We start from the raw sequence: 12,806 nt of genomic DNA, 5'->3' as shown, positions 1-12,806 counted from the left end.
CCACTCATAACACCACTGCTAATTGGCTGAAGAGGCTTAAAGAGAACCAACAACACACTGTGGCTCAGCAAGGACTCACCATCAGCAAAGACGACATTAAGTGCAGAGTGCAGCGTATGAAAAACTGGGCAGCACCTGGCCATGACATGATTCAAGCCTTCTGGTTAAAGAAATTGACATCACTTCACACTAGAATGGCTAAGCAGATGGAATACCTAATAGAACAAGGTGACCATCCAGAATGGCTGACCAAAGGACGAACTGTGCTTCTGATAAAAGATCCAAAGCAGGGGCCGATTCCCAAAAACTATCGACCAATAACGTGCTTGCCCACCACTTGGAAACTGCTCTCAGGAATAGTTGCAGACAAACTGGAAGAGCACATGAGTCACTATATGACCAGTGCTCAGAAAGGAATTGGGCGCAACACCCGAGGAGCTAAACATCAGTTACTGGTGGATCGGACGGTCTGTCAAGACAGCAGGAGAAGGCAAACCAATCTTGCCATGGCTTGGATTGACTACAGAAAGGCCTATGACTCAATTCCCCATAGTTGGATACTTGAGTGCCTCAGTATGTACAATGTTCACCCTGCTCTTGTGGCATTCATCAAGATGTCAATGACCAAATGGAAGACGGAACTGGAGGCTAATGGCAAAAAGCTGGCGAGTGTACAAATTAAGCGAGGCATCTATCAAGGTGACTCCTTATCACCGCTGCTCTTCTGCATATGCCTAAACCCCCTAAGCAATATGCTGGAGGAGACTCAATATGGGTACCAGTTTAAGAGTGGCACCAAGATAAACCACCTCTTCTACATGGATGACATCAAGCTGTACGCTAACAAAGAAAGGGACATTGATTCGCTCATACACCTCACTCAGGTATACAGCAAGGACATCGGAATGACCTTCGGTATTGAGAAATGTGGAAGGCTAATTCTTAAGAAAGGCCATTCTATGCTCACAGATGGCCTAAGAATGCCAAATGGTACCATCAAAGATATAGAAGAAGGGTACAAGTACTTGGGGGTTATGCAAAGCAACATCAACCACGAAGCCGAGGTACGTCACAAAGCCATTTCCGAATACAAGAAACGCCTTCGGCAGGTCTTACGGAGCCAGCTCAATGCCAAGAACCAAATCATGGCAATAAATACCTACGCACTGCCAGTAATAAGATATCCAGCAGGCATAATAAAGTGGACTGAGGAAGCCATCAAAGAAACAGATATAGCAACTCGTAAACTGCTGACCATGCATGGAGCACTCCACCCAAAATCTGATACTATTAGATTGTATCTTGATAGGAAAGATGGCGGTAGGGGACTCAAAAGTGTACAGCAGACAGTGAAAGAGGAGGAGCGAAGCATCAAAGCATATGCAGCCTCCATGGCCATCTCAGATAAGTTGCTAGCTGAATTTCAATCGGCTGCTCTCACAACGGACCTATGCCCTGATGATGAGGAAATTGACTGGCATACGAAACCTCTTCATGGTGCTTACCACCAACAAATATCTAAAGTTGGCGATCTTCACCAGACATATATGTAGCTGAACAAAGGAAACCTAACGGCCAATACAGAGTCGCTAATCATGGCAGCCCAGGAGCAAGTGCTCCCAACAAGGCAACTCCAAACGAAAATCTATCACACTAGAGACGATCCTAGATGCAGACTGTGCAAAGATGCACCTGAGACCATCCAACACATCATCAGTGGATGCAGACAGCTAGCAGGGAACGCATACACAGAGCGGCATAATCATGTCGCAGGTATTGTGTATAGAAGTCTATGTGATGAGTATGGCCTTAATAAACCACAACACTGGTGGGAAGCTCCTGGTAAGGTCAATGAAAATGACCGCGCTAAGATCCTCTGGGACTTCTACATCCAAACTGACAAGCATGTCCTAGCAAACCAACCAGATATAGTGGTGGTAGACAAGGAGAACAAGAGGGCTACTATAATAGATATAGCAGTACCCAATGACTACAATATAGCCAGCAAAGAAAAAGAAAAGGTAGAAAAATATCTCCCTCTTGGAGAAGAAATTGAAAAATGCTGGAATGTAAGAACAACCGTAATCCCAGTAGTGATTGGGGCACTGGGCGCAATAACACCGGCGCATAAAATGTGGCTTGCCCAAATACCAACAACAATCAACTCAGGTGAGTTGCAGAAAAGTGCGCTATTGGGAACAGCTAAGATCTTGAGACGAGTGCTCAAACTCCCAGGTCTCTGGTAGGAGACCCGAGTTAGAGCAGAATTTACCACCCATACGGGGTATCCGGGGTGAGGAAACAATTTTTTTTTTTTATGTATATATATATATATAATTAATACAATCCTTTTCCAATCAGGGTAATGACAACATCCAATAGATGTTTTGATCTTTACTTGACCTAGGTTGATACTTGTAAAACATAACTAGTTATTCAGTAGTCTCGATCTGTGTAGTCGCAGCAGATGTTTATGCCATACGTCAGCTAAGAAATTTGCCCGTTTCAAGAGCCTAAGAGTAATGACTATACATGTGTCCGACCTCATTTCTCCTAATGGCAGTGTCCAGCCTTTTACTGTACGCATCTATCTTCTTGCTGAGCTGTTCTCGCTTGCTAATGTGAAGATCCATCTCAGCTTCCATGTTGGCAATTGTCTGTTTCCGCACAACAACGGATGTAATGTACCGCTCAAGCTTGTCCCACTTGCTTTTCGCCACCTGAGTTAGAGTAATCGAGTAAAACGTAGTGTCCATTAGCACAGAGGACAAGACAACATAAAATGTGTATATATAAGAAACATGCCATACACAAAAAATACTCTTCCAATTTAAGTGGCAGATTATTTTATATTACTTTAGGTTTAGCTGTAATCAGTAAAAAAAGTCCCTAGTAAGTTGAGATTATAACAACAGGCTGTGAGAAACTTTGATATAAGAGGTGACATGAAATAACATAAGGTGCCATGAGATAACATGAGGTGACATGAGATAACATGAGGTGACATGAGATAACATGAGGTGCCGTGAGATAACACGAGGTGACATGAGATAACATGAGGTGCCGTGAGATAACATGAGGTGACATGAGATAACATGCGCTAGACGTATCAACAAAAGGCAAATAGTAAATCGCCGTCTGAGCAACAAGCAGTTATCTACTCTGCAATTGCTCATTTAACATTGTCTAGTTTTATCTCAGCTATAAGTTACGACCCAGTTAGTGCTATGGCCCAGCTATAAGTTGTTCTTCAGTAACTAACATTCGCTACCAGAATACTGTCCAGAAATGAAAATCATTCTGAAGCAAATTTGGCAGATTGATTAGGACCAAGAGGTTAAAAAAGACGATGCAAACATTTACCTTGGGAGAGAAGAGAAGAGCTGCTGACTTGTGCCTAGAAGCAGAAGTCAGCAGCTACCTCTAATGACAGTAAGTGCAATATACTAGCTAGTAGATATATCGAGAAGTATCCCACCTTGGATGTGCTATGAAAACCTTTTCATATTTTTTATTATTTTACCTATCTATAATTTTGCTTGTTAAATTTGCATTAGACCCTTGCCATACGAAATCAATTTGTTCCGGTGTTGGCTTCGTAACATAAAAATGTCGTATAGAGGGGTGTAGAAGCCCATCATGATTATTTAATACAAACACCCCTTGGTGAAAATCATCAAACTTTTATATTTTCGTACTGACAGATTGATCTGGTGAGACTGAACCAGATAGGCCCAACAATGCAGCAATGACTAGGTCTGACATATTTTATATTGACTCTGATCTCTAGGCCATCAAGTGGGATCACGATTGGATTGAGTAATTACCAGGAAAAACTGATATACTGAAATCAATCATTCACTCCTTCTCAAATTTTATGTGATGTACACACTAAAAATTAATGACAAAATATTATGTTAACCTTGGTAACTACAGTTACTAATACTAATATTTTTAAAGTGCTTTTAACAAAAATAGCTGTCAATGAGAGTGTGTGCCTCAGAATTCTCTAATTTTCGTAATCTTCAATTTTTTTAACTGGAAAATCCTCAAACTATAATATACACAAATATTTACAAGGAAATTGAAGACAAGCCGGCATCCAAACTAAATCCATCATTATCAGAGGGATTCTTAGCAACAACATTACATTTGTGGACAACATACAAACTAACAAATGTAGATTTTTATTCTAGGGATCGTAACTGAAAAAAACGCATCAACTTACGTATTGAGGTCCCAGAGCCGAACGATGGTTCCAGTAGTTGTGTATAGTTTATGTCCATCTCTGCTGACTTGGATATCAAATATCTGCTGCTCTCCCTGTTGGAGAATGGCCTGACTGCTCGACGCTGGCTCCACAGGGATACTGTCATGCACCAGACCAGAGGAACTGCAACATAAGATATAAAACCTCACATTGTGTCCATCTCTGTTGGCGCAGTATTCACTATAATAGGAACTAACCGTTATGATAGGAACTAACGGTTATGATAGGAACTAACCGTTATGATAGAAACTAACCGTTTTGATAGGAACTAACCGCAAGAATAGGAACTAACCGTTACAATAGGAACTAACCGTTACGATAGGAACTAACCGTTACGATGGGAACTAACCGTTACGATAGGAACTAACCGTTACGATAGGAACTAACCGTTACGATTGGAACTAACATTTACGATGGGAACTAACCGTTACGATAGGAACTAACAGTTATTATAGGAACTACCCATTATGATAGGAACTAACCGTAAGGATAAGAACTAACCGTTATGATAGAAACTAACCATTACGATAGGAACTAACCGTTATGATAAGAACTAACCGTAAGGATAAGAACTAACCGTTATGGTAAGAACAAACTGTTATGATAAAAACTAACAGTTATTATAGGAACTAACCGTTATGATAGGAACTAACCGTAAGGATACGAACTAACCGTTACGATAGGAACTAACCGTTACGATAAGAACTAACCGTTACGATAGGAACTAACCATTACGATAGCAACAAATCGTTATGATAGGAACTAACCGTAACGATAGGAACTAACCGTTATGATAGGCACTAACCGTAAGGATAGGAACTAACCGTAAGGATAGGAATTAACCGTTTTGATAGGAACTAACCGTAAGGATAGGAACTAACCGTTATCATAAGAACTAACCGCAAGGATAGGAACTAACCGTTACGATAGGAACTAACCGTTACGATAGGAACTAACCGTTATGATAGGAACTAACCTTTACGATAGGAACTAACCGTTACGATAGGAACTAACCGTTATGAGAGGAACTAACCTTTACGATAGGAACTAACTGTAATATCTTATGTTGGACAGTTTGACTGTATGTGTGGTAGAGAAGGTAACAAGTAGCCATATAAATGTAATTGCATCTGAAAGCGAGTAAGTATGAGTCGAGCTAGGCTTACCTGATCACTGTTATACATGTCCCACATTTTGACAAATGAATTGGAGACAGTGTAGACAAGCCAGCTGACCTCGCAATATCGAACTTTGGAGACATAGTTAGGGTGGCCACCAAGACACAAAACTTCTGAACCAATTGACATGTCCCACACTTTGCACGTCAAGTCTGCGAGACAAAAGGAAACGCAGGTCAATTATGAGGTATTAAAATATGTTAGTGCGTTAGATTAGAGTCAAGTTGACACTTACCTTTACTGCCAGAAACCAAAAGATTGTCGGCGGCACATATAGATAGTACAGCCTTTGTGTGACCAACTGCCTTCTTTACACATATGAGACTCTGGTTGGAATTTGTCACCTGCAAGAGACCCACCAAAATGAAAACATGTAAATTTAAGTAACAATGTTGCTGAGCTTCTAGTAACAACATCGCTATTACAATTTGATAAGGTTACACATACATAGCTCTTAGACAGAAACCAATCATACCTCCTATAAATGATCTACTGCAGGTATAAAGATGACTCGAAAATATCTTCACCCCAATGTTCTATTAGTGAAATTTTTTACGTCAATCGTTTTAAAGGCTTATGGGGAATAAAAATTATGCTTTCAACATATAATTATTTTACTTGCATATCGTGTAGTTAGTCTAATGCTAATTTAATGCTCTCTAGCCATTTTACTATATCAAAGAGTGCATCGCTTAGCCTAGAAAAACTAACATTAAAATCATAACGATTCCTAAAATTATTATTTTCTTGTAAAGAAGAGGTGCTGCAGTCCGTGGTTTGGTGTGCTACTAGAACACCAAAGGCAAAAAGTGGGGCTAGTTGAAAGAGTAGCGATTTGCCAACTCATAGCAATCAAAATAGAGGCTCATGAAGCAACGCGCTACAATAGGAGTACTTTGGAGCAGCATCGCTCAATATTATCGTCATAAATAAACCTCTCCAAGTCGTTATACAATGGGACTACTATGGACTACGAATGCCTATTGTTTGCTCATCTGGCTAATCACTCGTGTTGTTTGAAAAGCAAACATTTGTAAGCACTTGCTTAGTTACAAGTTACTCCTAGGATGCCATGGCTAGTATCACCTCTCTAGTCAAGATACACAAGGTCATAAGGTCAATTGCCCAACTAGTTGCCTAGATTGTGTATAGACAAGTGTACCAGACACATGATGTAGCGAGGTTGTTTACAATACATTGTCGCATGGTAAAAATCATAGACTACAGAAAACGTATTGTAGGGCCATTCAAAAGGTTTACGCATTGGGCTTTTATCTAAGAGCTGATAACGCCAAAATTGAGTTGGCCCCTTCAAGGCAGTGAAACGCATCTGTTATAACAAACCACTCTGCGATTTGGTGCGCACTCTTTGTTAATTCTTGCTATTTGAGACTAACAACACTAATTCTAGCCTGAGTTTCTAATTTCTAAGAGATGCAATATTCCTATTTAGTCCAATGTGAGCCGAATAGTATATCTTTAGGGGAATGGCATTAGGGCAACTGTTTGTTCAGTCTGAGACTTTTTGCAGCAGTACTCAGTCAGCAATGCTCTAGAAACACGCGACTGTTCATCATCGTGATTATGAAATGTTTTTTCCATGCTCGGTTGATATTTGTTTTTGAATGATTTTAATGATGTTGGAGGTATCACAGTAAGTTAGTATTAGGCTGTATAGACTCACATACATGCAAATCCAGCTCATAATTTGTTAGTCAACACATGAAGACAATTACGTAAGTAGTTCAACGGGTTAAACTTGAAAATTTGGCCCTCATTACTTTGTCACAGCTGCTGACAATGCCAAAGCTCTGCGCCTTTTTATTTGTGTGCCGCCAGTTTGTGTGTTGGTGAGCCTCATGAATACATTAGTACTGTCAGAGTCCTGGAGTGGCTGGCGTCTCCTGCTCAGCGATGGCGAGGATGGGGGTGTCAACCGCACGTCTTTTATTTCAGAAGTGGTCAACTGTGATTTATCTCTGCTGAAATTAAAATAGCAGAATAAAATTCAGCCTGCAGAGCCAGAGAATCATTATAGCTCATAGTGCGAAATGGAATATTTAAATTTGGAGAGACCCTTTCATGAACTTTTTTATACTAAAATTTAAGCCTATACCAGTTACAGAATTGTCACCCTTTTATTAACACACAATTTCTTTTTATACATCTGCAAATGCCTGGTCATGAAAATAGTTCCTGCTAGTGACAGTAGTATGCGACAATGGTACAAATATGCTGTGATGACACTAGTATGCTGCCATGACACACGTATTTGCCATGACACTAGTATGCTGCCATGACACTAGTATGCTGCCATGACACTAGTATGCTGCCATGACAAAGGTATGCTGCCATAACACAAGTATGCTACCATGACACTAGTATGCGGCAATGCATAAATAGATGCTCATATGAGCCTGTGCTTTTAAACTGAGCATGACGAATCCCAAAATAATGCCTTTATTGATTAGCAAATAATTCTCTTTTCATCAGTTTTGGGTTTTAAATTTTTATGAATTAATGGAGGAAAATTTGAAGATTTAAAAATATATACCCAATTTCAAGCAAACTTCAAAATTGTCAATGAGTTTTAACACACACTTTCTTACCCTGATAGCATTTCTATTTTATCTTGGTTGTTTAATAAATTTCTGGATACTCGAAGGTTGATCTTTTTTTACTTTCAACTAAATCTAGAAGGTGTTGCTTCAGCAGGAGACATAATTTGCCATCTGCCATTTGCCATCAAGTTAAAGCCTGTCATACAGAGTAAGTTAAAGCCTGTCATACAGAGTAAGTTAAGGCCGGTCATACAGAGTGAGTTAAGGCCTGTCATACAGAGCGAGTTAAGGCCTGTCATACAGAGTGAGTTAAGGTCTGTCATACAGAGAGCTAAAAGCTACTAAAACTGATAGTAGCTATTTACTATAAATACTATTTACTGTGTATGTGAACTTGTAGCTGTCATAGATAGATTTGCTGGAGCTCACCCTATAAAATTTTACTTGCATTCACAAACATGAATTAATGCAATGTCCGCAGTCATGTATTTTAATAGTCATTTTATTGCACTAGTGCTTTAAAAAAATTTCGAAAAAGATTAAATGTCCAGTAAACTGATGCAAATAGAAACAATCACATTAACCTTAACACAAGAGAAGATCTTAACACAAGAGAAGGTACCACAGCTTATAACTACAGGTAGATCTTAACACAAGAGAAGTTGGACCACAGCTTATAACTACAGGTAGATTTTAACACAAGAGAGGGTAACACATCTTATAACTACACGTAGATCTTAACACAAGAGAAGGTACCACAGCTTATAACTACAGGTAGATCTTAACACAAGAGAAGGTGAACCACAGCTTATAACTACAGGTAGATTTTAACACAAGAGAAGGTAACACAGCTTATAACTACAGGTAGATCTTAACACAAGAGAAGGTGAACCACAGCTTATAACTACAGGTAGATCTTAACACAAGAGAAGGTGAACCACAGCTTATAACTACAGGTAGATTTTAACACAAGAGAAGGTAACACCGCTTATAACTACAACCATCTGCAAGACATTTCACATTCTCTTTGATAATCCTTAACACTATGGTAGTAAACGTAGAGTGTTTAGAATATTTGGCCGGCTTACATTCTTGTTGCGACTGTATAGTTATCCCGGAATCCTGCAAAACCTGGTCTAAAAGCTGATCCCGTAACCTGGAATCCATCTGCATTTTATCGTAGCGAGCAGTCAACTCCTTGAATTGAGATTCTTTCTGAGTACAAGCAAAGCCCTGAGTGAGAGCGAGAGAGAGAAGGTGCTCCAACAGATACTTGCTTTCATCAACAGAGGAGACATCCAAAGCTTTTGTCAAGCTAGTCTCATCCTAACAAGTAAGGTAGTATGTGTAATGAGCACATTTTGTAATATGGTTCAGAGACATCATTACAAGCAATATAACAACCAGTTCTTCGAGTTGCGTTGTGATTGCAAAAGCAATGACCAAATTTGATGCTCAAACCAAAGAGCTATCGCAATATGTAAATGTAACTTGTTTTGTCGTACTGTTAACTGATAAAAACTAATGAAAAAGGACTCAAGAAAAAAACAGCAGGGGTTCATTCTATAAGAATATATAACAGGTTAACTGTTTCTTGAATCTATGAGAAGAATTTGAGCCATAATAAAATTATTGATATAGGAATAAAAGTGTCATTTCTTCTAGTGAATAACGACAGGTGAAAAGATTATCTTGGCTTATAATAATATTTTATATGAGAGACAAGATAGGTATGAAAGGGCATGCAAGTCGTACGATGAGGTTTAAAGGTTGTTAGAGGGGCAGCGTTTTAAACATAACATGAACTGCTTCTAGTGAATTATTGAGAAAATGTTTCCAGTCGATAGGAGATGAACTCATTGTGGATGTCAAATAAAGGTGAAAGATTATAGATTCTGAATTAACAAAGTCAAATGTTGCTGCATAACTGTAGAAGATAACTTTACTGATTTACATGCGCTTACGTAAATTCGAGTATAGCCATCTATGGGAACGGGCCGATGAATGGGAATTGCTAGCTAAGCCCGCTGTAACATTAAAAAGGATAAATAAAGCAATGAATAATTACTAAACATACAACACACTGATGAAATATATTAGGTAAATGCTTAGACAGGAAGCAATGCGAGATTACTAAATGCTTAGACAGAAAGCAATGTGAGATTAGTAAATGCTTAGACAGGAAGCAATGCGAGGTTAGTAAATGCTTAGACAGAAAGCAATGCGAGATTAGTAAATGCTTAGACAGGAAGCAATGCAAGGTTAGTAAATGCTTAGACAGGAAGCAATGCGAGGTTAGTAAATGCTTAGACAGGAAGCAATGCGAGGTTAGTAAATGCTTGGACAGGAAGCAATGCGAGGTTAGTAAATGCTTAGACAGGAAGCAATGCAAAGTTAGTAAATGCTAGCAGTAGTCACTACAAGCCTAAGCAGACGCATAGCAAAAGCAAATGAACAAACCTTCGCCTCCTCTTCCATCTGCATGATATTGTTTTGGCACTCAGAAACGTTACTCTGAATGTATGTCATATTGGTGCTCATCGTCTCCAGCTGATCTTCTCGGTCCATGGCGACAGTCGTCTGCAAATGAATAGGAGTTACACAACAACTACCTTACGCGTGGTTCTCATATATGCCGCAAAGCACCGGCAACAGCACCGCAGGCTATGGCGGTGAAATGTGAGCCTACACGCCGGGTACCGCCGAGTACCACCGGTAGTTGCCGGCTGTCAACACAAGAGTTTAGCGCTGTTCAAATTTCGCAAATAGCCGCAAGCAAAACCTTCCTGAAATGCACTGTACAGGTGAAGGTCACCATTATCAAAATGGCGTGGCGAGCAAACATTTTATGTGATTATGCGATTATGTTTACCAATGCAGCTTTAGATGTGAACAGAAGCTGCCGATCCTGACGTCGCAAGCGTTTTGCTGCGCAAGTTACCGCCGGAGTCTCGCAATCGATATGGAAACCAGACTTTAGCAGCTATGAAGATGAGTTGAACATATCATCAACAAAATTGCGGCGCAATATAGTGTAACCGTGACATTACTGATTACTCTATGCAATGTAATGACTATGCCAGCAATTATCAAATAAGAGTCTGTAGAGAGTTTTCTGTTCAACAGAACAGAAAACATCAGAGAAACACAAGGAATAAGGCATTGGCTATTTACGCTGGCAAAATTATTATTTGCAAAAACACCACACACCCCTGATGGCTGTGTAGTAATAGAAGAAACTGATGTATTTGTGATTGGTTAAAAGTGTTGATCCCTGATTAACATAATCATGACACCAATTTGTTCATTTTCACAGTAAACCGATTTTATTTGAAAGTTGCTTTGAACTAGTGACAACGATGACCAACAAGTATTTATATATGAAAAAGGCTATTACTTGCTGTAAAAGATATGTGATGAACACTGGTGTAAATTGGAACTGCTTGCATAACATTTCAGGATATGTTAGATTAAATATTTTAAAGACCTAAGTTTTACTTGCAGTTTGATACAATTCATTAGCCTGACTTCAAGTTGTAGTTGGACGATTTTAGATTATAAGTTGATGGATCTTTTTCTTAAGAAAACACAAGTGTAAATAGCTGTACAAACATTAGTGCAATGATAAACTATGGTTTACCCATAGTTATCTCTCCCATAGTTAGTCTTATCTCTCTGTGTAGGATTAACTAACACATATAAATATAGTGGTGATATCTCAGTGTAGGATTAACTAGCACATATAAATATAGTCATGATATCTCTCTGTGTAGGATTAACTAACACATATAAATATAGTGGTGATATCTCTGTGTAGGATTAATTAGCACATATAAATATAGTGGTGATATCTCTATGTGTAGGATTAACTAGCACATATAAAAATAGTGGTGATATCTGTGTGTAGGATTAACTAACACAGATATAAATATAGTGGTGATATCTCAGAGTGTAGGATTAACTAGCACATATAAATATAGTGGTGATATCTCTCTGTGTAGGATTAACTAGCACATATAAATATAGTGGTGATATCTCTCTGTGTAGGATTAACTAGCACATATAAATATAGTGGTGATATCTCTCTGTGTAGGATTAACTAGCACATATATAAATATAGTGGTGATATCTCTCTGTGTAGGATTAACTAGCACATATAAATATAGTGGTGCTATCTCTTTGTGTAGGATTAACTAACACATATAAATATAGTGGTGATATCTCTCTGTGTAGGATTAACTAACACATATAAATATAGTAGTGATATCTGTGTGTAGGATTAACTAACACAGATATAAATATAGTGGTGATATCTCTGTGTGTAGGATTAACTAACACATATATAAATATAGTGGTGATGTCTCTCTGTGTAGGATTAACTAACACGTATAAATATAGTGGTGATATCTCTGTGTAGGATTAACTAACGCATATAAATATAGTGGTGATAACCCTGTGTAGGATTAACTAGCACATATAAATATAGTGGTGATATCTTTCTGTGTAGGATTAACTAACACTTATAAATATAGTGGTGATATCTCTGTGTAGGATTAACTAACACATATAAATATAGTGGTGATATCTCTGTGTAGGATTAACTAGCACATATAAATATAGTGGTGATATCTCTCTGTGTAGGATTAACTAACACATATAAATATAGTGGTGATATCTCTGTGTAGGATTAATTAGCACATATAAATATAGTGGTGATATCTCTATGTGTAGGATTAACTAGCACATATAAAAATAGTGGTGATATCTGTGTGTAGGATTAACTAACACAGATATAAA

The 12,806-nt window shown here is 38.6% G+C and overlaps 1 protein-coding gene across 2 annotated transcripts; it reads right to left on the bottom strand.

The window, feature by feature from the left end:
- Positions 1 to 2,413: 2,413 nt before the first annotated feature.
- LOC137410389 (kinesin-like protein KIF21B) lies at positions 2,414 to 10,542 on the bottom strand. 2 transcript variants are annotated; one of them, XM_068095818.1, is made up of 7 exons: positions 10,470 to 10,542; positions 9,098 to 9,335; positions 7,230 to 7,430; positions 5,684 to 5,792; positions 5,437 to 5,600; positions 4,229 to 4,393; positions 2,414 to 2,720 (listed from the first exon to the last, which is right to left on the bottom strand). In XM_068095818.1, exons 5-7 carry the CDS (start codon positions 5,529 to 5,531, stop codon positions 2,588 to 2,590), a joined length of 393 nt encoding a protein of 130 aa, XP_067951919.1. In that variant the 5' UTR covers positions 5,532 to 5,600; positions 5,684 to 5,792; positions 7,230 to 7,430; positions 9,098 to 9,335; positions 10,470 to 10,542; the 3' UTR covers positions 2,414 to 2,587. The 2 variants fall into 2 exon arrangements, with proteins under 2 accessions (XP_067951919.1, XP_067951920.1); XM_068095819.1 differs by having other exon boundaries at positions 7,230 to 7,427.
- Positions 10,543 to 12,806: the final 2,264 nt, after the last annotated feature.

This window comes from Watersipora subatra, unplaced genomic scaffold, assembly GCF_963576615.1.
Source record: "Watersipora subatra unplaced genomic scaffold, tzWatSuba1.1 SCAFFOLD_61, whole genome shotgun sequence".
NCBI classification, from domain to species: Eukaryota; Metazoa; Bryozoa; class Gymnolaemata; order Cheilostomatida; family Watersiporidae; genus Watersipora; species Watersipora subatra.
Note: the sequence above shows the minus strand (reverse complement) of the source record. Positions and strands in the feature narration are given on the sequence as shown.